The sequence below is a fragment of the Callorhinchus milii genome, unplaced genomic scaffold (assembly GCF_018977255.1).
Source record: "Callorhinchus milii isolate IMCB2004 unplaced genomic scaffold, IMCB_Cmil_1.0 Scaffold8, whole genome shotgun sequence".
In the NCBI taxonomy this organism is placed as follows: Eukaryota; Metazoa; Chordata; class Chondrichthyes; order Chimaeriformes; family Callorhinchidae; genus Callorhinchus; species Callorhinchus milii.
This window is the reverse complement of record NW_024704749.1, coordinates 8,710,782-8,735,126: the sequence shown is the minus strand read 5'-3', so window position 1 is coordinate 8,735,126 and position 24,345 is coordinate 8,710,782. Positions and strand designations below refer to the sequence as shown.

Sequence of the window (24,345 nt, the reverse complement as noted above, 5' to 3'; positions counted from 1 at the left end):
GAACATGGGTCTAAACGTATTACACGCCAAATTAAATTCAGCACATACACCTGAGCAATTTTTCTCCTAGTGGAACTCTTGTCTTTAGAAGATAAAAGTAAATTAGAGTGAAACTGAAAAGGCGAAAAAACCAGGACCTTTGTAAGAAGCTGGGAGGCCAGAGTGAGGTTTGTGGCAACATTAGATTATCTGACCTCTGTCTTTCCTCTAAGAAATCACAGTGGACAGTACCAGTGAAGGTCGCTCCCGTTCAGGGAGTGAAGGCAACATCTCACCAGTGAGGGACGACATCTATCGCAGCATTGCAGGCCGCAGGAAATGGCCACTGCAGCGTAGTGTGGCGGCCGAGAGTCGATACGGTGAGTAAGTAAGTACCCGGCAAAGCCTGGTGCACAATCAGTGACTTCACACTCGCCTGTGGCTTGTTGAAGAGGAGCCTGTTAGCAATCAAGCACTTTTGTTATTCACGTGGACGTCATCATCCAGACCCTTTGGTTTGGATCTGTCAGTTTATATCTTTTACTGTTAATTAACACTGAATGTTAATTGACTTGCACCAAAGTCTGAAATTCCACCTAGTCTTAGCCTAGTCAGGTTATTCCTCTTTGAACTGAAGATGGCACAAGAGTTACAGAAGCTTCTTATGTTCTGTCTGAAGTTAGAAGCCGGTTCTTTTTAAGAGTTGTGGAAAATCAGCCGGAAATTTTATACCGGGCGTAAGAATTGTCCGCATGTTTCTGGACCATCAGAAATGGTTGTGCAGGCTAAGAGAAGCTGGAATTTTAGGCCTCGTGAGCCCTGTCTTAAGGGAGTGAGCAAGCTAGCCTGTACCGAATTCACCTTCTTAGGCAGATTGTTAAGGTAGCCTCTACGTAGAAATGCAGTTTCCTGATTTTAATGATGGGTTGCAGCTTCAATCAAGCGCCTTCTGCTGTCGAGAAATTTTCATTTCGTTTCATGGAAGAGTCCAGAGTCATTTTGTTCAGACCTCGATCAGTCTGTCGCCATTTCAGTTTTGCACTAGTTACTTTTATGCTCGTTCTGCCCATAATTTATTCCGCTATTATCTCGTCCCGCAGATCGATACTGTGCCCGCGAGCACCTCTCCCCGGAACTTTATGAGGAATCCGAACCCGATGCCGGCAGTGAGGACCTGCCACCCAGGATCTTTGTCGCTCTTTTTGACTATGACCCGTTATCGATGTCTCCAAATCCCGACGCAGCGGAAGAGGAGCTTGCCTTCAAGGAGGGCGAGATCATCAAGGTCGGCCTGAAATTTCACCTCGTCTTAGACCGCTTTGCGTTGAAATTCAAGATCAGAATTTAAGTGTAATTGTGGGGAATTTGACCCACGTTCGTGCCTTGTGATTGGCGCCATGAGGACCTTCCTCTTCGACCGTGCCTACAGTCACCTCCCTCCTCCCCCCCCCCCCCCCCCCCCCCCCCCCGGCTCGGTATAGTGCTCCGCCAACATCAAGCGCTCTGGGACTCTACCCGGCGTGAGGCCTGCTGTATAAGCACAAGTTTTGTTCCAAATTCCTGACCGTCCAGCTTCTTGGGACGTCCTCGCGACGTGAAAGCCGCTGTGTAAACGTAATTTTGTATTGTATTGTTGTTGATCTATTGGTAGTGAAACGGGCTCCAGCCTAAACGAACGGGTCTGTTGTTCCGCAGGTTCACGGAGACAAAGACGCCGATGGGTTTTACCATGGAGAGACCAGTGCAAGGTTCGGCCTGATTCCGTGTAACATGGTGTCAGAAATCCAAACCGAAGACGAGGAGATGCTCGAGCAGTTCCTGAGACAAGGCTTCCTGCCACTCAACACTCCGGTGGAGAAGATCGGTACTATTTCAGCCCCATTACCTCCACAGTTTGTGCTTTAGTTTGCGACTGATTGCAGTCTTTAGGTGCAGTGTACTTTAGATTTACATTGGATCATTGGATAGGTGGTTTTTATGTATGAGCCTGTTCCCATCTGAATCCACACCATCCTCTAGTTCACTGTGAATCCTTGTTAACTGTACATTAATACCGAGAACAGGGTGTCCTAGACATCCTCAGCTATGCTTCACCTTCTTCTCCTTCTTCTTCTCTTTGTCTGTACGCCTCCCTTTCCTGAAGTCAACTGTGATCGTTACAAAGAGAGCTCCCGCTCTGTAAACCGCAGGTCCCGAAAGTCTAAACGAGGTCTGTGAAACCACACACCGATCGACGTGTTTTTGATACGTGTCTTTTGAGAGTGCGCTGACTTGGTGTGGGCTGCTGAAGTGACGAGTCTTTTTTTTTTCTTTTCTGGCTAACAAACACCATCTTCTACGTAAAATAAATCAGTTCCTTCTTTTCCTTCAGTTCCTCATTTGCAGTTACTCTTCCTCTGTATCTATTCCACTGGTTTCATANTTTTTTTCTCGCTTACATCAAGTGAAAGGTAGTGAACACAGACAGCTTTTGCACGTGCACTGCAACAGGTTGGCAGGAAAGGTGGTGAAAGCCAAGACACTGGACTCAATTAAAAAGCAGGTTGATGCAGTGAAGCCGGTTTTTAATCACAATATCCACTGCAATCTGCTCCCTTCATAATAAACACCAGAAACGAACTCTTCACCGAATCAGACCAACCCTTCAAATGATTTACCCCGAACGTAAAGATCTGTGGGGAGTGCTAGCCTTTCCCCCCTCTGGTTCGGGCTTTTATTCTACCCACGGGACGGTGCTCAGCTATTCCAGAACTCTCACACACTACTTACTACAGGTGATAGTAATTGCCTGAGAAGCATATCGAGATGTTTTGATGTGATACCGTTTAATAGAAGAAATGTCCAATTATTTCCCCCCCCACCCCAGTGCAGCCCCCAGAGCAATTGCACATGGGCTCAAATTGGAAGTGTTTGCTCCAAGTTTCGCCCGCAAAACACACAGTCACCACACTTAACAGTGTATCCTGTGAAGCGCTTTTCAGACGTCTCGAAGACATGATAAGGCGCTATATCAAGTGCAAGTATTATTATTATTGGATAAGTTTTAGGGAGGGGAATTGAGCCCAGTGGCTTTCATCTACAAATAAAAATACATACACACACATATATAATATATACACAATATTAAACATCTGCATTTCTATTTTACAATTGATGGCAGAGAGGAACAGGCGGAGTAGCAGACAGCACTCCATCGCTACACGGAGGATGGTTGCTCTGTACGACTATGACCCACGGGAAAGCTCCCCCAATGTCGATGTGGAGGTAACGATTTAATAAGTGCCCAAATTTCAGTGAAATTACAGATTGCATTTGACACGTGACGCCATTCTAAGTTCATTTTTTTTTTGGTGTTGCTGAGCTCGGACAATAAAACGCATTTATGCTTCAACCTCAGGCAAGCTGTTACTTTTCTTGCTTAGCTCACGGCTTTGTGTGGGGCCTTTGCTGGTACAAATAGCTGCCACGTTGGTCTACAGAAACACGACTGGTGACAGTAATTGCCTGAGAAGCATAACGTGATGTTTTAATGTGATACTGCTCACGAGAAGAAACGCTTTATATTCTGCATTTCATTTCTCTCCCACTTAGTTATCCTTTCCCTCTTTCGGGTTTCCCCTGGCCTGTTGCTAAGTGGAGAACATCAGCAGTTAATATTCTCAGCACTCTGTCAATGCTACTCTTCAACCGGTTGCTGTGGTACGTCGTGGCTCCCCTTTCTCCTAGACACTAATAGATTCAATTCAGCAACCCTCCTCCTCCAAACTGCTGAGTAAACTGACTTGAGGAAATGTGGCGATATTAAAAACAATCAATATTTTCCCTTATTTTGCAACTTCAGGCTGAGCTAACATTCTGTGCTGGAGACATCATCACTGTGTGGGGAGAGCTGGATGAAGATGGATTTTATTACGTAAGTGTTTTTTTTTAAGCTGCTGGAGTGGCTTTCGAATATAGAACGTGTCGTTGGAATGGATTGACTTTAATTGGATGCCGGTGCTGATAGAGATATGATGTGACTGGTTTGCAGGGAGAAATTAATGGTCAGAAAGGTCTCGTCCCTTCAAACTTTCTGGAAGAAGTGCCTGATGATGTTGAGGTCTATCTCTCTGAGGCACCATCCAGATACTCTCATGATACACCAATGCGAGCAAAAGGGAAAAGGGCAAGTATTTTATCCTGATTTATTGTGAGCGGATAAATATTATGAACTGATATCGTGTTCAGCATTTGCATCACCCGACGAGTGCTGTCCTGCACTTAATTTTTGTATTTTTGGTATTATTGTTTGCGAAAAACGGCCTTTAAGGGCTGTTTTTACCAATTTTCACCATAAATACCTCCTTTTTTTTGGTGAAAGACATCCGGTCAAAAGCAATTTTCTCCTGAATTTAAATGAAAACAATCAAACTCGCAGATTCTTTTTCCTCGGTGGATAAGTGTGTGCGCATCGCTACACACTGACCCACCCAGGCTACATACTGACTGTGGCCTCCCATTTTCCCTCCATAGCTGACCAGGAGGTGGTAGAGCAGCTCAGGCAGATCAGACCTCTGTTCGTTCAGTAGCTAACATCACAAAGCATCTTTGTGACTGTCTGAACTGGAGACGCTAAAGAGAATTCTTAAAAGGTCGGAAATGCTGCCACACAAACTTGGGGAGTGAGTGCCCTTTGTCACCAAAACATACTCTTTGCTTGGATCTAAAATACATTGACAAACTGAAATAAAACTAAGCAACTGTGTTCTTCTTTACAAGATTGCCATTTTTTTTTTCTGGTTTGTTCACGTGCCCTCTTCTGTACCTTATTGCTACCTACCACCCCCACTCCATTGCGTTCTTTCATGCTATGTAACAATCCACTTCTAGGAGTAAGAAAAGGTTATAACACAAATGGTTGTACAATTAGCTAAGCTTCCCCATTGAAGTTCTCTATTCTAATCCCATTCCTCTGCTCTTCCCCCAAACCCATTCATAAACCAGTCAGTGTATATATGCTCAGGGCCTGCATTAAATTGCTGCTTTGTGAGGATCCCTGTACTCGCACGGGATTGAGCAATTTCTGGATGATATTTTGAGAGGAGAAAGGGTCAGGAAGATCGATAAAGAAAGGCTCAGAGTGAATTAAAAGCTATCAATTAGTCTACGATTTAGACAACCGTGGACGCAGGAGGTTGCAGTGATGCAAGGTGTAATAGCTGTGGTCAGGGTGCAGTCATTTCTCCAAAATATCCATAGAATTTGAAAATACTTGAATCACAATGTATTAGGTACTTGTGAAGTGCTTGTGATTTCGAAGCATTTTATGGAGTGAAAGCAGTTCATTTATTGAGTCATTTAGACTTTTCTAAAACTATTTCCTTCAGAAATATTATTTATGAGAAAGTCTGCTTCACAATAATTTACTTTAAATATAACTAGACGTAAAGGACCCACAATTACTATGATTACCTTTTGCTGGTGCCAAGACTGTTGCGATCTGCTTGCAGACACCAACCAACCCATTGCCATTTGCAGCCTCTTAAAAATTCAGGCTCAAACTTATTCACAAATAGTTCACGAGTGAAATATCAATTCATGTTTAAAAGGCTTGTTTTTTAAACCAGCATTATCAGTACTTTATCTTAATATTTCCACATTATGAATGGTCGGTCTGGAACACCCTTCAGTGGTGTGGAAACTGTGGCAAACGCAAATCAGAAGTCACTGTGCTAATGCAGTTTCAGGTATTAATTACCTGTGTTTTACATTCCTACCTGAAGCTAAATTTGGCTGTTGAATCGCCAGAAAGGAAGTGATGACAAGCCAATAGTTACCAGCAAACTATGCCCAAACATCATTTGGCAGTGGACAGCGTAATTTTAATTGCAATTAGCGGTGACCTCTGCTTTACAAGTGCCCCATTTTTCAACCACAGTACGGTATATGTCCAAGAGGTTTCTTGAAAATCTAGCGCATGTTAAAGTAAGATTTATATTTTAAGCTGCTATTTCCACTTGCTGTGGTGGAAGGAAACTGTATTAGATGTATAGTGTCAGCACTGAATTGTCATTTGTTATATCCAATAATCCACTAGTCCACGCATTGTCTGGGCTCACGAGTGAAACTCAGCCTCGATTTTACAGCCAGTTTTGCATAAGTTCTTAAAAATAACTGATTAAGAATGAATTTAATCACTTTCTGCAATTCTGTGCTGTCTTCAATTTTGAAACATGGTCTCACAGGCTAAGACTGGGTGGAATTTCAGGTCTCTGGTTTCCTTTAAAACATCACGAATCAGTGTCTCCACAAAAGGACAGGAGAAAATCAGGAGTATAAATTACTGAAATACGAAGACTTTTGCAAATGTAATGTAAATCCCCCCCATCTCACTTTGGGGGCAATGAACAAAGCACGTATTGCATTCAACAAACCGCCAAATATGGACAAGACTTGGAACAATATGTGGCTTGTCGGTCTCTGTTAGCTGGAAGATTATTTCCCAACTTTTGCAAATAATGGATATTTGTTGGTGGTTTAAAAACTGAATATAAATGAAGCAAAATGCATGATTTCCCATGTTTGCAGGTTTGTAGACTCTCAAACAAGCACCAAGACTGTCAGGTTACTCGTCCCCTTTGGCTGTTTATATATGTTGAGCTGCTGATTGTTTTATTAAAAAAAGACATCCACAAATGGAAATTAGTGAATGAACGTTTTATTATTGCACAAAAACTCTACACTCTGTACTGATCTTTGAAATGTAACGCTGTTTAAATTCTATTCAACCGTACATGTTTCTGGGAATGTCTTATGTGTAATGATGTTTGAATGTTGGGTGGGAGGGGAGAGTGGGTTGATTTTCCATTTCAATATCATCATTGCAAACTTTTCTGTTTTGTTTCTTTGCTCATCTTGCTGGAACAGAAGAAGAGTGTTCATTTCACACCTTAATAAACGCACTGTAACCGTCACGTAAGTGAACAACTGAAGATACCTATAGCACTGCCCTGAGTACGTCTAATGCAGCTGAGCCTGTAAACGCTTTGGCACGACTGTAAGACATTTTTTTCCCCTAAAATTAATCTTCTGAAAATTCTATAACAATAATAAATCTATCACATCATTTGAGACGTCTCACAGCACTTCTCGGGACTTTTAAAGCGTAGTATTTGTAGGTGAACGCAGCAGTCAATTTGCACACAGCAATCTCCCTAAAGCAGCTATAAAATGAGTTCAAATAACTTAATAGCAAATTTACCTTTTCTAACATTTTCCTCTGCTGCATAATTTCAATTTGACATCATAGAGTGATCTTATTTACTATTTTGATCAACGACAGGTCAACAACAAACTGCTTTCACATCGGGAAGGCATGTGAATTCATGTCACTACTGTAGAAAGCCATTTGATCTGTTTGGGGAACATCCTTTCTTTCAAGAAATCATGTTCGTTTTTCCTTATGCAGCACACAGGTTGCCACGTTCAGCTTAGCTGTCAAGTGCATTAGACCAAAAAAATCTATGGTATCTTCAGGTGTGAAGTATTTTGTGCTGTAACCGAGTCACACTTGTCCTTTTTATGTATTCTACAATCCTTGTGCAGCTTCTGGTTTTCATTTTATCCTTTTGACAAAATTCCACTTCACAAAAAACTAATCAAATGATATGCACACTAGGTCACTGCTGAAAATGCTTCAAGAAGGGCTCCATCTCCAACTGTTCCTCACCATCACCATCATGCTGGATCCGCCACAGCAGCAGGGAGTGCGGGCAGGGCCAGAGATATGTCTGCAAAAAAGAAAAGGGGACTGTTATCAAAAGGAAAGAAACTCCTGAAAAAGCTGGGTGGAGTGAAGTGAATTTTGTGTATTCATGATTACCATACACTTCCACCGTCCTGTTAAAATTGGTGTATGAACCAGCCTTCACTGCTTTGCCTTACAAATGCACAATGATAAAAGTACTTCTATGTTGTCCAGTAATGGAGAAAATCTACATTGTATGTACGTACTGTGTGTTCTTATTCCTCTTTCCACTGAAAGCCATTTATTCAAAACTGTGAAGTGTTGTGTCGCCTCTTTGGGTAAATGTCAGATGTTTCCCCTCCACCCTGCGTGCCTGTAAACTCATCGTTTATCAACAGGAATGAAATTCAGTATTACATTGAAGTGCAAGATACCTGGTGACCCATTTTCTTTGTTAAAATACATTTTATAAACACACAAGAACTTGCATGCACCCCTTCTAAATGTATATTTTGTATCAGTTGTGGTTAAATTGGTATATGTTCTTGATAATGGCATGCAAACTTTGCGAAAGTGACAAAAACCTTTAATAAGTGAAATGTACTTCTGATCTATAATTCATTGCATACCAGCATAGATTTATGGCATATGGTCCCCATGAATCGTTTTGAATCGCATCTCACAAGTGGTTTTAAACACAGAGCTTTGTAAGCATTGGCTGGCTGATTTAATGTACTGTATCACATTCAAAAAGGGGTGTCATCTTAACACTCGGAAACGTTAGGGATATGGGATCAACACAGCCGGACATTAATCAGCCAAAGGAAATTTCATACATACCTTTATTTTAGTGATGAGAAACATTGAAGTGTTGCTCTTTTGTACCTGACCATTTGTAAATTCTTGTTTTTACTGTTTATATACATGATTTACAGACTGCCTTTCTTTTTGTAAAAATCTTACAATTGACCAATTCCCTGCCCCAGATTGTGACAACAATCAGACAGTGTAAAGTACTGTAACATAGTGCTGTCTTCACATGCTATTCTCACTGAGGAGCTACCCAGCCTTTACTGTTTGTGGTAACATGATCATGTCAGTGTGTGCATGTGTAAATTTATCCACGTGTAAAAACTAATTTTTATAAATAAATGATTTGATATTTTGTAGAAATTTGTTTTTTTTTTTAAAAATGTTCCACATCCCATCCTTTGAACTTGATGTCTGCAAACATTTCCACTAGTCCAAACCTCAATGCGGAATCTGTGATCAGGACAAGTGAATTTCCTTTGAACAATTACATGTGTTAGTGATAACATTTAGCAATCATTAGCACAATACATCAGCATATTTATTAAAATGTATGTGCATCACTGCAAGCTCTTAAGACAGTTGTATATAACAAGTAATGATTTTTAAAATAAAGTTATAGGGAATGCAGAATGTGATAATTATCACATCAACATTTCCCCCTCCAGATATGGAAAGCAGCTGTAACAGTGATTAAATAGGGATGTTTATATTAGTAAATAGGTAATTAAGTCTGAGTGGTCTGATTACTAGATGGAGCTAACATCTACTATCCATGATTGATATGCTTTTAATATTAATTTAGAGGCATTTGTAAAACTACTGTCATTTGGAAATCTGTCCCAAATATAACTAAAAATGTCTTTACCACAAATAGATCATTGTTTACTTTTGCAACATTTCACTTGTGCATCACTGAGGTGCAATTTGTTCATCGATTCCCTCACCTGCTTTCTGTAATTCAAGCAAAGGCTGGAACTGTGACAACAATACCAGCCTCATCAAAACTTGAGAAGTTTTAATTAAATATAAGTTTATTTATCTTTAGTTTCACTAATCCTTATTATTCTTTCACTTCAGGTGACTGGAGCCCTTCAATAAACAAAAGGCACCTCAGGCTAAAGGATGACATCCTTGGATCGTTCCTGTAATGTTCCACTTCTATTTGCATGTCATTCACCAATACACTTTTCAGCACCTTTCTTTCATCCCCTCCAAGAGTGCATTTTCATCCCTCGGAGGGTTGCTTTACATAAACAAAACAACTTAAATTGCATTTTACTTTAATGGCTAACCCAGTTCTCATATCAGGTTACTTAACCACAGCCCTGAAGGCAAGACAGAGCAGGAGAATGGAGCTGCACTGTGCTCAGCCTCCGAGATTAGAAATACTGACAGCACAATTGCATTGATGCTTCTTTAATGACAAGACTACATCAGAGAAGAAACAGAACAATTTACAAATTAACCAGCAAAGCAGGACAAGTTAATTTCTTTACCAAATTACTTAAATCATCGTCCACAAGTTATTTTAAGGGTGGTACTGCAGAGAGAAAAAAATACAGTCAAGACTTGACTAAAATGGTCTATTTCTGTGTCTGCAGCAATTCTAAGTGTTCATGTGGTTAGAGCACTCGCCTCACAAGTGAGAAGACCTGGGTTTGATTCCCAGGCAGAAACAATGAGCAAATTTCCTTACTGCACACACCTGTTTACCTAGCAGTAAGTAAGAACCCAGTTGTTAGTCGATTGGCAGATCGCTTTTCCGGGGATAGTAATCCCTTCAAAAAACCAAAATAATAATAATTTGGTTACTCAATCCACAACTGTTTGTGGGACACTGCTGTGCGCAATTGGCTGCCGTGTTTCACCCACAAAATATGCAGTCAATTCACTTTACAATATATTCTGTGAAACGCTTGATATAAGACACTATATCAAATGCAAGTATTATTATTTCTTCATCTTAAATACAGGCAGCACATCATCTTACACTTCACTGAGCAAAAGGATCTTTGTGCAGGAAGTTTCACAACATCTAGTTAGTTATGGGGTGGGGGGGGGGGAGGAGTAGTTAATATCCCTATCTTTATTGTGCTCCTAATTTGCACCAGAAGCAAATCACACTTTGGAGACAATTTGCCACAACTATGATGAAAGTGATGTTTGAAAGTCAATCCATCTCACTTTGCAGCATAGGCAAAGCTGATGCAAAGTGAAATTAAAACTGAAAAACATATCCCTGTTGCTAGTGGCTGTAATAAGAAGCAATTTGTCAAGTCGGGAAGCACTAGATTGATCAGCAGTGACAAATCTTACTTGTTCCGGTCGCGTTCAGAGGTTTGGAATACCTCAAGGTGCACAAGTCTCAACTGTTGACAGAACACCACTCACTAACATGATGCTCTGAAATTTGGGAAAAAAACATCTGAAAAGTACATCTCATGGAATCGTGCCCAGAAACAATTGAATTTTTTGCTTCACACTGCACATTAGTCTTAACAGGTGGCCATCAGTCTCCAGCAGAAACAGGACTCCAATTGATTGCTTCACACAGCAGTTATTTGTCAAATGGTGAAATATTACCATTACATTTAACCAAAAGTAGTATTAATACAAATTCATCAACTGCTTCACTTAATATTTTTAAAGAACATTTTGCTTCACAAACAAAATGTCAGCTCCCCGACTTCCGAAGTAGTTGTACATTTTCCTCCAAATAAAATGAAAATACTAAAAATGTGATTGTTGTTTTGTCACTGTACTGTTACACCTGAAAATAATGGTTTGAATATCAAAGCACTCACACGCAAATATTTCATAATAATGCAGGTGGGAGAAGAAAAATAGATTTTGCAAAAAAAATCCTGAAAATATGGTTGGGCAAGTCTCCCAACCTCTGGTAATAATGCCCCTAAATCACTGCTCCTTAGAGGTTTATTTGTTCTTCCACAGCAATCAGGACAGTGACCAATACACTGACTGATGAAATGGAAAATTACACAGGTCCTCGTGACATAATCCAAAATGATTTCTAAAGGATGGCTCCTTAATTACTATTTTTGGCATTTTCTCATTCCTAGAGTCAAGACACTGAAAGGTACAAGCTGCAGCTTCCTCTGGTAACGTCTCAGTTCCCAGTAAAGACAATTCTAGAAAATGTTTCTGAAATAACAACATACATTTGTATAGCACCTTTTAGACTAGGGAAGAATAAAAAGCTACCAAGAACCAAGTTAAATGCTAGATATTTGCACAGGTTCATCAGTCAGCATAATTAACTGGAGATTGAAGAGGCCACAATTAATGCTCTAATGATTTTACATTATGTAGTAGTTACAGGAAGTTGATCAGGAGCCAGTAGGTATGTTTTAAAAAAACACTAATCCAACATTTCTCCCTCCATAAAAGCCAACACATATACCATAATTAAATGACAATATTTTGACTCAAAGGTGGGCATAAATCTAGGTTTTGGGATGCATTTCACCTCTGCTTTATATCAAGGACAATTAAGACAATAATATCAGTTGAATTTGCCTGATCTCTATCCTGTGCTGTCTGCAGGATCCGCAATTGGACATCAGGCAAGGACTGCGATTGGGTTCAACCGTAGCTACCTTCTCTCCCTTCTCTCTCTCCCCCGCCTCCAAACATTTGAATTAGCAGAGCCTTAGCCATGTAGAATAATAGGCAAGTGGCAGAGGCTCACAAGAGTATTTCATGACATTCATAAGAGCAAAGTTTTTTTTTGGTGGGGTGGGGGGAAAATGAATTCACTATCAAATTTTCAGAACAAAACTATAATATTCAGTGAAAGTACCGACTATCGATTTAGGAAACAAAGGTCATCTAAACTACAAAATATACCCAGTCTATTCTAAACAAGGTAACTTCCACTCATATACCACTGACCCTTCAGCATTCCAAGTTTGCACACGCATATTTACTGGTTCAAAAGAAAAGCACATTTTACAAACCGGCCTTATAAAGAGAGAGAGAGAGAGAGACGGGAGACTTGTCCTGTTACAGATAAAACAGCTGGCCTGCCAGCGCCAGACTGGGTTCGCGGTGAATGCTCTGCCCGACTAGGAATGCCAACTTGTGGGCATACTGGCAGGGAGCAGGCACACGGATCACACCCTGTGAAACAAAAGAAAATCGCTTAGTGCATTTATACCACACAAATATGAAGGTCAACAGAAGAGGCATTATGACCTATCAACCCATAACTGGATGGATAAGACACTCATTACTCACAGGCCAGTTGTAGTACATGTGGCACATCTTGTAGGTGAGCCGCTGCATGTAATCGGGTTTCAGATTGCTGCTGTCGTACACAACATTATAGTGAGTTGGTGTAACTGTACCAACTCTCACTGATTGGCTCACAATGTAGAAGTCATACCTGAGATGAGAGGAGAGAGATTTAAGACTTAAGACGTCAAAAGGTCCAAAAAAAATATTGAACAAAAGCAACTTGAATTTTTCAGCCTTAACATTTTTCAACTGAATTTTAGGTGCATTTCAGGCATGTTACTGATTGAAGCGGTTTGAGATGTTCTCTCAATTTGAAAGGCTATATAAAAGTAAATTGCAGTGGCAAACTTAGCTTTCAAGCACTTTCCACAATGAAGGAACAGATTCATAATAAAGTCTGAATTAAGAATTTTCCCAGAATGTTACATTATAAAGCAGAGAGCGACATGAATACAAAGGCCAGGTGAAGGCTCGGCAACAGGAAACAAGAGAGAGAGAGAGAGAGAGAGAGACACAGAGCTTAATGTGCCAAGTGCTTTGAGATGACCAGAAAACGTGATAAGGCGCTATATCAAATGCAAGGAATATTACTATTTACCATTCTGGTCTGGTGACCTCTGTATCAATGATGGTGCCAGGTGGTGGGTTCTGCAGCCGCCCCCCGGAACGAGAGAAGAAACGAGCATTTACACGCTTCTTTACAACAATCACAGACAGCTTCGGGCTAGAAAGGAACGGTCACAACCAACATGAAGCAGAATATTACAAAATATCACCTTAATGACATTTTTATTTGGTTATGTATTTTACAGATCATTTGCTCGTCTTACTTGTAGTCACCAAGGTTTTTCAAACAGTCCAGCAGCTGTGGAACTTCATAATTTACCACCGTATTCAGCTGACCATCACCAACCCCATCACGATATACAATGATACGCGCAGGCAGGCAATTATTCTGTGCGTACCAGGCCTTCAGAGCAGCTGAGAAGGCAAAGAAGTTCAATGAAGAGTATCATAAGAGATTCCAGATTCAGCTTGTCAGCATAGAACAATGAGTAGGGAAGAACAGGACAATGGGATTAGGGAGTTCAAGTGAGGGAGTGACCACGATATGCCTTATAGACTTCAGTCAGATTTCAGCCAAAATACCTTGCAAGCAAACTTTCAGTCCATCCACAAGCTCCTGTCCTCGCTCTTGAATAATACAGCGAGAGAACCACCTAAACCAAAGAAAAATAAATACTAAATGAACATCAGGATGACTTCCTCAACAAATTTAAGACTCAACCATAAAATGGATTCTTTTGGGTCATTGCTATAAGTCCCCACCACGTGACATGATGATGGTATTGGAGCTCACCTGGTTACTGCCTCGTTAAGGCTGGCCACAAACCCCGCGATGGATTTCCTTCCCGCAGCATTATCATGGTAGATGTCGATACCAACCACCATCAGCTGTTTGAGCTGCCAAACAAACATCGACAGAATAAACACTGAGCCACAGCTCAGATCACATAAAGTTAGATTCTAGACGTGGCTATGAAATGCATTCACAGGACCTCTTCCCACACAATCCAACCTAAACCTGCAGCCGATTCCAAAAGAACAAAAAAGAACCCTTATATCTTCTTGTAAACACAATTAGGGAGCTGGAAGGAACAGAGAGAATCTTAGGTCATGTAACAACCGATTGAGATACTTACTGGTATCTCAACACTCCACAGTTCACCGCCCATCTTACAGTTTATTTGTAAAGCAATTTTGGTGGCAATGGCCATCAGCGCCTGCGGTTTGCTCAAGGTGCGAGCAACCACACACTGGCTGGGAGTAGGACATTCCACACATAAGAACTTCTTGATTGTATCGTACTTGTCTTTGCGGTTGGATGGAAGAATGCACACAACCTGCCAAGAGAAAATGCACGGACTTGAAATTTTGCTCAATCCTTTCTCGGCCTTCAAAAATCCTCCTGAAAACATATTCCTTTGACTACGCCTTTGGTCAACAACAACCCACGACTTACCTTTAACTCACTACCTGCTGGGAACCAGTGCAATGGATTTTAATAACCATGTCAAACATTAACACACTACACACCAAGTATTAAAGATGAGGCCTGTATCAATTCCTTCACTCCCTTACCCATTGCTCCCTACACCCAAGGTTATCAGAATTTCTATTCAATGACTGAGATGTTGGGGCTTTACTGCCATATAACATTCTTTACCATTCTTGTCCTCTGAGTAACATTGGTCTGCAAGGCCTTTAGGAATGCCTCACTGCGGTCATCAACTTCAATCCTGCATTCGATAAAAAAAGACATCTTAACAGAGGAGCAATGGCAGCAGAAATCAAAGCTCCCAGGAAGCAGAGCACACAACCTCCCCAATATCACAGTAATAAAAGAAAACTAGGAATTAACAACAACAACTTGATTTATATAGCGCCCTCCACGCTGGACGGCGTCTCAGAGCGTTTTACAGTAACGGATCCTGGAACCGAGCCAAGTGGAGGGGGAAGGAAGGTGATCAAAGGCGCGGGCGAAAAGAAAGGTCTTCAGCAGAGACCTGAAAATGGGAAGAGAGGGAGGGAGTGAGGAAGGCAGCTCCAGAGCCTCAGGGCATAGTGGCTGAAGGCACGGTTGCCAAGGGTGGAGCGGAGGACTTGGGGGGGGGGGGGGGGGGCGAGGAGGCCAGACCCGGAGGAACGAAGGCAACGGGTACTGTTTTGAGGAGAGAGGTCAGAGAGGTAGGGGGGTGCAGAGGAGTGCAGGGACTTGAATACATGGGTGAGGATCTTGAAATCGATCCTCTCTGGGATAGGCAGCAGTGCAGTCTGGCAAATCATTACAAAGAATTAACAATTAGATTATATCCTTCCTCTCACACAGGTTAAAAACTAAAGACTCAAACTAGTCAGGGATCTAATGAAATTAAGTTACTCACATCAGTGGTTTCTCCATCCTAATGCCCATTGCATTTACTACTTTGCCCAGAGTATTCAAAAGGCTCCTGGCAACATCAACATTCCTGCGAATAAAAACCATCACCCAGTTCTCCAATGGAATGGGATTAATCAGGCGAGTTCCTCTGGTTTCTCTGGACCACTCTGCTACTTGAGGATTGTAGTCAAACTGGAAAAGTAACCAGACTCAGGAACTGAGAGCAAAACAGTTTAATACAACTCCTTCCTACACCTCACCACTTCCAACTGCAGTCAGTGAAGAGCAAGCAGATCTCTTGGCCTCTGGGAACAGGCAAGAATGCTGTGCGGATTCCAAGAGAAAATTTTAAGTTTCTCCTGATGTGCTTCATGTCAAACCACCTCATGCCACCTTTACCTCCATATCCTCTCCCTTGTCTAATGTACTTACTACCTCATTTTGTTCACATGTGCAATGTCTCCAAAGGCTACAAATTTCCCGTTAATGCCCAAATTGGTCATTTGGCAGAAAAGCTTTGAGCGTTACAAATGATACTTCAATGGAAAAAGACCTCAGGAGCCAATCATCTGCACACTTCAAAATGTGGAGCTATCCCAAGTCGGTGCTCTGAGTAGGAACATCAATAATCAATCAGAGGGGTGAACATGTCTATCCCATTCTTAGCCTCACAACCGATTTTATAATATAATAATCCTTGCATTTGATGTAGCGCCTTATTGCACTTTTGAGACATCTCAAAGCGCTTCACAGAATATACTGTAAAGTGAATTGACTATATTTTGTGGGCGAAACGCGGTATTCAATTGTGTACAGCAGTGTCCCATAAACAGTCATGGAGTGAGTGACCCTTTTTTTTTTAAAAAAGGGATTTTCCAGTTAAGTAGATTTAAAAAAACACTCTATTGCCCACATTACCATTTTTCCACCTTGATGGATTTTCTCCGATGGAACAACGCGTCCAGACATTGAGAGTAGTTTGGAGTCAAATTGGAGACCCCAATCGGAGAGTTCTTTCTGGACATTATCATCCCTATTTAAAGAAACACACACGTTGTTTGATTAACACGACAGCTTGAAATGCATTGGGTTATGTAAAAGAGCAGAGTTGACAAGCACCTACTTTTGAATGTAGTCCATGAAACTTCCCAACCGTTGCTCCCGCTGTTCTGGTGTCAGCCGTGTATGCATGGAGAGGTCTCTCATGACATTGAAATCAGAACGCATTTTATCCGTCATACCTAGATTAAAAAATTCAAACAGGAGTTTATAGCAGTTAAGACAGAGCAACGATATACATTATATTCTCTACTAGATGTCTTTCAAGTCCCACTACCTGTAAGATAACAGAGCTCAGGAATGAGGCAGATTGGTCCCAAAGTAATGCCAGGAGGTCCTTGTCGCTTGGGCTGACTGATCAGTACTGGCTGGTTCAGATCAGTAATATCTGTACTGTATTGCTGCCAAGAAAGACGGATGTCAGTTATACTGTACACCCCAAAAACCACACAAAAAGCCAATTCCCCAACACAATGTGGTTATAAAAATACAGAAATGAATGGTTCTTATAAAACTTCTGTCCTGCCTGTCACTGGAAAGCACAGGAGTATTTGTTTACCTTTTTGTAATAGTCCACGTAGCTAATTTCAGATCCATCTGCTTTTTTAAAGGTGTTCTTTGGATTCTGAATCCAATCAATGTCATCAATTCGGTAAGTCTTGTTGTTGTACCTAGAAGTCGGTAAAATGGATTACTACAGGATTGTGTAACGTCATGTACAAACGAATGCTGAAAGGGGTAAAGCAGAGCCATTCAGCTTACCTAAAACACTAATCTATTACCTGGCTGGCACCAGTCCTGTTTCTGTCCAGCAGGTCAGATTTGCACGCTATGTATACCCTGACCAGATTCAATTGTCACCAGATTCCCACACAATTCCCCAGGCATTATATAGCGGAAAAGCTGCAGGCAGCTTACTAACATCACTCACTTCAGATGATTTGCAGGAAATGTTACAGGTCACAAACCTACCAAGTTTTAACAGCCTCTATTATTCCTTACCGGGTGAGAACAATCACTCCTACTAGTTCCTTGGAGCAGGCCTCTTGAAACCGATATTCGCCAAACTGCTCGTACAACTGGTACATGACATCAAGCACAGTTTCACTGCGCAGAATCTTGTGACTCACGTCGGCACACAGCATAACGCTGCTCTCGTACTGCAGGATAGAGGTGGTGTAGCCAGGCCACACCATGATTCTGCCGGAAGGAAAAGTACAATCTTTGGAGTTATTTTGGAATTTCTAGAGCGCTTTAAAAACGATTAAGCGCCATAGATTTCTTTGAACAAAATCGAATTAGATGCTAATGTCTGAAGAGTATCCCGGGATCCGTTACTGTAAAGCGCTCTGAGACGCCGTCCGGCGTGGAGGGAGCTATATAAATCCAAGTTATTGTTGTTGAGTAGTGACGTGTACCTGTGCTGCGGAATCATAATAGGGTCCTGAGGGTTGTAGTAGTTCCTGCCAATTTGTTGCAAGGACATGATCTTCAGCAGTCTGGAGAAACAATTACAGATTACCACAAGCATGCATCAGTTGAAAGCTAATAACTCTATAAGTAAGTTGCAGTGATGTCACTCACCTTCTGAACACAATGTTGTAGAACTGAAGACACGTGGGAGACGTTGGAGGCAACTCATTGGTCAGAGTAACAGTGACCACCACATTCTGGCCATCGCGAGTCAGGCTGACCAGCTCAGTGACCTGAACAGCAGTTTAGAAATCAGATTGGACTTCAACTGGAAAATTAGGTTTCTCATCCATTTTAACCCACTTGTTATACGTGAAATTCTAAATGTGTGCAGCATTGAAGCTTTGCCATTTCGTGCATTACCTCCCTTGATCTCTGAAACCTCGTCTCAAATTGTTGGGATGTTGGCCTGAACCACATCAATCAAGGTTCAATCCAGTTTCTAGCAGCATCCCCAAAGCACAAAATTAAGATATTTTCAAACACTACTATTCGAGATTTAAATGCTTACTTTCTTTTCCAGTTTTTTGGGAAGAAATAAGATACAACCGTCAAAAACACGAGTTCTACCAAGGATTTTGTCATGCATGAACAGCAGCGCAGTACGGAGGCGTCTCGATTCCATTTGCGGTTTATAGTCCACGTGGTACTGATACAGAGCCCACTGTGGCCGCGAGTTTAGGCGAATATAGTTTGTGACCAAACGAATTAGACTCCCAGAGACACCTGAAAACACAAGATTTAATATCAGATACACTGGAGCATCAACTAAACTCTGGACACATAAACGAGTTTTAAAATACTTACTCTTCTCCTTTAAAAAGGGAGGGTGTGGTCTTGGTTTATACTGGTCCCTCAGCAGTTTTAGGTGAGCTCAAAGCCACTATTCCAATATGGAACCTAATGGTTTTGATAACTGCTTTTTAACGTTTTGAAATGTCACTTTTGATCATTTCTCTTATCCATTTAAAGAAAAACTGGTAAAATGAACCTTGAATGTAGAGACACAGATATGGGCTAAACAGGGTTTGTCATCATCATTACAAGCTACCTCAAGGGTACCAGTCACTACCCCTTAACCACCACTTCACATTCCCCCAGCTCCAAACTGCCATTACCCGCTTTGGAATCCTTGACGTGCTCCATCGCTTTCCTGGTGTAAACTCCAAGGTCATGAAAGTCACGCCGACGCCCGCCTCTCTCGGCTAACGTAAGTTCCTTAAATCCAGCGGACACATCCTTGCTCTCTTCACATTTTCAGGAAACAAAAATAAAGAAATAGCATACGTCATCTTATTCCTTATCTCAAAATAAAACTAAACCACATTCTTGCAAAGCTATTTAATGCAGAAATGCCCTCCAACAGCAAGCAGGGTGTTGACCAAAACCAACAGAAACTCACACTATTTGTTTTTTTAAAAAAAACAAAGCTTGCACGAAAGCAGCAGATTTTAAATTTTACATGCAGGAAATAATTTCTCTGCACACTATGGCTCGAGTCAGTCAGAGCAGACATTCACACTTAGGGGAGGAGGGACACAGAGGCTGTTAAGTCAGCTCTGCACATTAATCACATCCTCACCATCTCTGCGTCTCACTGTTCCAGGAGGTCCTCGCTGCCGTCCACGACCAACAAGCTCGGTCTCTACTGCCACAACGGTGGCTGGGATTGGAGTGGGCGCCTAGTTTCAAAAACAAATCTTTTCTGATATTTTTCTGTAGTCTTATACATCAGAAAGCCTTGCAACAGAAAGCCCCACAAGACATTCCATTATTCTACTGAAAACCAGTCTTCAGGGCAAACAAAAGAACATCTCACCACATGCAACTACAGACAGCAGACAAACTCACCGGCCCAGGAGCACCAACTTCAGGGACCCTCGCCCTCCCTCTGGCCCGCGCCCGTGCTCTTCCAGTCATTTTTAGCAATTCGACGTCTCACACACTTCTGGTGCTCAAATATCTGAAACATTTAGAGGTCAAGGTACAGTAACTTTGACAGACAAACAAGACGGGGCATTTGACGTATCTCAACACACATGAATAGGCAAGTGAGTGCACTGGACAGCCATTTCCTAACCGGCATTCATACCCCAGAAGATTGCCAGGGCTTCCAATAGAGTAAACTAGGAACGTGACTGATTTCCACATGGGTCAGGGTTACTAAAGCCACGTTCCGCAACAGGGTAAGAGCTTTGTAACTGTACACATAAAAATGAAGCTGAAGCCTTGGCCCCACCCTTGCCTTCTTAAAGCCACGTGCCAAGACCCTCCTCTCCGACCGCGCCTTCAGTCACTCTACCCACCCTCCCAATCCCAAACCCCTGCTCCGGTCCAAACCCCTCGACTGTCCGGCGCCTTGGGACATCCTCCCGAAATGAAAGGCGCAATAAAAGTATAATTTGTTCCTGTTGAAAGGCACTTAATAAATGTAACTTTGTTGATGTTGTGATTATTAACATCAGAATTTTTAAAAGTCTCCCACTACACCCATCTTCCAGCTTTCCCTCCCCTCCTCCCTCCCCATTTCTCTCCCCCTCCCTCCCTCACCCCCAAACCTCCACTTCTTCTCCCCCCCACACTTTCCCCTCTCTTCTTCCTTCCCACTTCTCCCCCAGCTTATCCGCCCGCCCGTCCCTCCCTCCAGAGGTGGGGGGGGGGGGGATGGGGAGCGTGGGGAGAGGGGGTAAAGTGAGGAGCGGCGGGGGTTGGGGTGGGGGGAGTGAGGAGTGGGGGGGAGTGAGGAGTGGGGGGGGAGTGAGGAGTGAGGAGGGGAGTGAGGAGTGGGGGGGGGAGTGAGGAGTGTGGGGAGAGTGAGGAGTGGGGGGGGAGTGAGGAGTGGGGGGGGTGGAGTGAGGAGGAGTGTGGGGGGGAGTGAGGAGTGGGAGTGAGGAGTGGGGGGGTGGAGTGAGGAGGAGTGGGGGGGTGGAGTGAGGAGGAGTGTGGGGGGGAGTGAGGAGGAGTGGGGGGGTGGAGTGAGGAGTGGGGGGGAGTGAGGAGTGGGGGGTGGAGTGAGGAGTGGGGGGTGGAGTGAGGAGTGGGGGAGTGAGGAGGGGAGTGAGGGGGTGGAGTGAGGAGTGGGGGGGTGGAGTGAGGAGTGGGGGGAGTGAGGAGGGGAGTGAGGGGGTGGAGTGAGGAGGAGTGTGGGGGGGAGTGAGGAGGAGTGGGGGGGGGAGTGAGGAGGAGTGGGGGGTGGAGTGAGGAGGAGTGGGAGGGTGGAGTGAGGAGGAGTGGGGGGGAGTGAGGAGGAGTGGGAGGGTGGAGTGAGGAGGAGTGGGAGGGTGGAGTGAGGAGTGGGGGGGAGTGAGGAGGAGTGGGGGTGGAGTGAGGAGGAGTGGGAGGGTGGAGTGAGGAGGAGTGGGGGGGGGGAGTGAGGAGGAGTGGGAGGGTGGAGTGAGGAGGAGTGGGAGGGTGGAGTGAGGAGGAGTGGGGGGGGAGTGAGGAGTGGGAGTGAGGAGTGGGGGGGGTGGAGTGAGGAGGAGTGGAGGGTGGAGTGAGGAGAGTGGGGGGGAGTGAGGAGGAGTGGAGGGTGGAGTGAGGAGGATGGGGGTGGAGTAGGAGGAGTGGGGGGGGAGTGAGGAGTGGGAGTGAGGAGTGGGTGGAGTGAGGAGGAGTGGGGGGGGAGTGAGGAGTGAGGGGTGTGGGGGGGAGTGAGGAGTGAGGAGTGAGGGGTGTGTGTGGGGGGAGTGAGGCCTCAAACCGCCATTATGGGCCACCGGATTTCCCTGACCAGGCGGCGCCGCGAATGGCCGCTCGAAACACGACGCCGAATAAAATAAAAAAAAACACACAAACAAGACAATTATTTTTTTTAAAAAAATGCAAAAAAACTACCCTCGCGGTGCCACAGCGGCCCTGACAGAGAGAGAGAGAGAGAGAGAGAGACACAGAGAGAGAGAGACCACACACACACACACACACACAGAGGCGGCGGCTCCTCCCGCCTCACACTCACAACCCGCGCATATTCAAACCCACGCCGTGTATCCCTCCGCTTCTAACTGACTCTTGCGCGCGTGTTTTTTTTTATATACATACATATACATATATATACATATATATGTGTGTAAATCTGTTCCCCGTGACGAGTCTGTGTTATTTTTTTCTCTCTCTCTCAACGAAAAGGTGAGGCAACCCGTTGGCTCTATTTCGCGCTCGCGCAGGAAGACGTCGCGCGCGCGTTTATAGACATATATATATATACCGACGTACGTACGCGCGCGTGTGTGTGTGTGTGTGTGTGAGAAGGCGAAGCGCAGCTGCTGTGCGCACTGCGCAGGCGTGGCCGGGAGCACGTGGTCGTCGCGTGTGATGGGGCTCAGCGTCACGTGCGGAGAACGACAGCAACAACAACAACTCACAGCAGCAACAACTCACAGCAGCAACAACAACTCACAGCAGCAACAACAACTCACAGCAGCAACAACAACTCACAGCAACAGCAGCAACAACTCACAGCAGCAACAACAACTCACAGCAGCAACAACTCACAGCAGCAACAACAACTCACAGCAGCAGCAACAACTCACAGCAGCAACAACAACTCACAGCAGCAACAGCAGCAACAACTCACAGCAGCAACAACAACAACTCACAGCAGCAACAACAACTCACAGCAACAGCAGCAACAACTCACAGCAGCAACAACAACTCACAGCAGCAACAACAACTCACAGCAGCAACAACTCACAGCAGCAGCAACAACTCACAGCAGCAGCAACAACAACTCACAGCAGCAACAACAACAACTCACAGCAGCAACAACAACAACTCACAGCAGCAACAACTCATAGCAGCAACAACTCATAGCAGCAACAACTCACAGCAGCAACAACTCACAGCAGCAACAACTCACAGCAACAACAACTCACAGCAGCAACAACAACTCACAGCAGCAACAACAACTCACAGCAGCAGCAACAACTCACAGCAGCAACAACTCATAGCAGCAACAACTCACAGCAACAACAACTCACAGCAGCAACAACAACTCACAGCAGCAACAACAACTCACAGCAGCAACAACTCACAGCAGCAACAACAACAACTCACAGCAGTAGCAACAACTCACAGCAGCAACAACTCACAGCAGCAACAACTCACAGCAGCAACAACAACTCACAGCAGCAACAACTCACAGCAGCAACAACTCACAACAACAACAACTCACAGCAGCAACAACAACTCACAGCAGCAACAACTCACAGCAGCAACAACAACAACTCACAGCAGTAGCAACAACTCACAGCAGCAACAACTCACAGCAGCAGCAGCAACAACTCACAGCAGCAACAACAACTCACAGCAGCAACAACTCACAGCAACAACAACTCACAGCAACAACAACTCACAGCAACAACAACTCACAGCAGCAGCAACAACTCACAGCAACAGCAGCAACAACTCAGCAGCAGCAACAACTCACAGCAGCAGCGACAGCAACTCACAGCAGCAACAACTCACAACAACAACTCACAACAACAACAACAGCAACTCACAACAGCTGGGAGTCGAGAAGAGAAAAAGATGGAAATTCATTTTTTTGCGGAACAGAAGGCAGAATACTGCGGATGCTGGGAATCTGAAATAAAAAAACAGGAGTCGCTGGGAACAGGCGGCAGGATAGGCAGCATCTATGGAGAGCGAGGAAAGCGCGTCCTGACGCAAGGTCGTCGGCCTGAAACGTTAACTCGCTCTCCTCTCTCTCCATAGATGCCGCCTGACCTACTGCGTGTTCCTAGCAACTTCTGTTTTGTTTTGTATTTGTTTTACAGAACAATTCTCTCCCCATTTTCAAGTTCAAAGGAAAATTTCTCCTTGGGCGTCACGGCCGACAATGTCCCAAATAAAATCGCTCAGTTTCTTTTCTGACTGTTTTTGATAACTCCTGCCGGCATTTGCTGGAACTGTGTGTATTGATGAGTGATTTTTTTTGCACCTTTTTATCATACCTGCTTGTGTTGAGTTGGGAGGATGGAGAGGAGCTTGCATTTTTTTATGCTTAGTGGATACGTCACATTCGTCTGCAGCTCTGCTCTCAGCCATGAACAGGATGCAAAATTATTGTCGGGCCAGAGTGTGAGTGTTAACCTCAACG

General features: G+C 43.6%; 2 protein-coding genes across 4 annotated transcripts in view; one reads left to right on the top strand and one right to left on the bottom strand.

The window, feature by feature from the left end:
- LOC103188019 (RIMS-binding protein 2) overlaps positions 1–7,965 on the top strand; it is a 53,996-nt gene extending 46,031 nt beyond the window's left edge. The window contains 8 exon segments of the mRNA XM_007907824.2: positions 213–359; positions 1,080–1,264; positions 1,675–1,843; positions 2,123–2,188; positions 3,140–3,243; positions 3,821–3,892; positions 4,010–4,144; positions 7,637–7,965. Coding sequence (XP_007906015.2) covers positions 213–359; positions 1,080–1,264; positions 1,675–1,843; positions 2,123–2,188; positions 3,140–3,243; positions 3,821–3,892; positions 4,010–4,144; positions 7,637–7,819 — 1,061 coding nt within the window. The 3' untranslated portion in view covers positions 7,820–7,965.
- A 4,298-nt stretch (positions 7,966–12,263) lies between these two features.
- piwil1 (piwi-like RNA-mediated gene silencing 1) lies at positions 12,264–22,429 on the bottom strand. 3 transcript variants are annotated; one of them, XM_042337663.1, is made up of 21 exons: positions 22,287–22,429; positions 20,100–20,211; positions 19,831–19,930; positions 19,367–19,495; positions 18,760–18,974; positions 18,360–18,481; positions 18,194–18,274; positions 17,778–17,975; positions 17,335–17,446; positions 17,053–17,176; positions 16,840–16,957; positions 16,635–16,749; positions 15,721–15,908; positions 15,003–15,075; positions 14,479–14,679; positions 14,136–14,239; positions 13,925–13,995; positions 13,606–13,756; positions 13,374–13,499; positions 12,776–12,923; positions 12,264–12,658 (listed from the first exon to the last, which is right to left on the bottom strand). In XM_042337663.1, the coding sequence occupies exons 2-21, from the start codon at positions 20,166–20,168 to the stop codon at positions 12,542–12,544; spliced, it is 2,562 nt and encodes an 853-aa protein (XP_042193597.1). In that variant the 5' UTR covers positions 20,169–20,211; positions 22,287–22,429; the 3' UTR covers positions 12,264–12,541. The 3 variants fall into 3 exon arrangements, with proteins under 3 accessions (XP_042193597.1, XP_007906012.1, XP_042193596.1); XM_007907821.2 differs by lacking the exon at positions 22,287–22,429 and adding an exon at positions 22,083–22,220; XM_042337662.1 differs by lacking the exon at positions 22,287–22,429 and having other exon boundaries at positions 20,100–20,550.
- Positions 22,430–24,345: the final 1,916 nt, after the last annotated feature.

Excerpts from the sequence above, each read along its gene's own strand:
- piwil1 (XM_042337663.1), bottom strand. The coding sequence starts at position 20,168 with ATGACTGGAAGAGCACGGGCGCGGGCCAGAGGGAGGGCGAGGGTCCCT. Across the intron at positions 19,931-20,099 it reads AAGTTGGTGCTCCTGGGCCG|GCGCCCACTCCAATCCCAGC; the intron begins GTGAGTTTGTCT and ends TTTTGAAACTAG. Across the intron at positions 17,447-17,777 it reads GGAGTGATTGTTCTCACCCG|GTACAACAACAAGACTTACC; the intron begins GTAAGGAATAAT and ends ACCGACTTCTAG.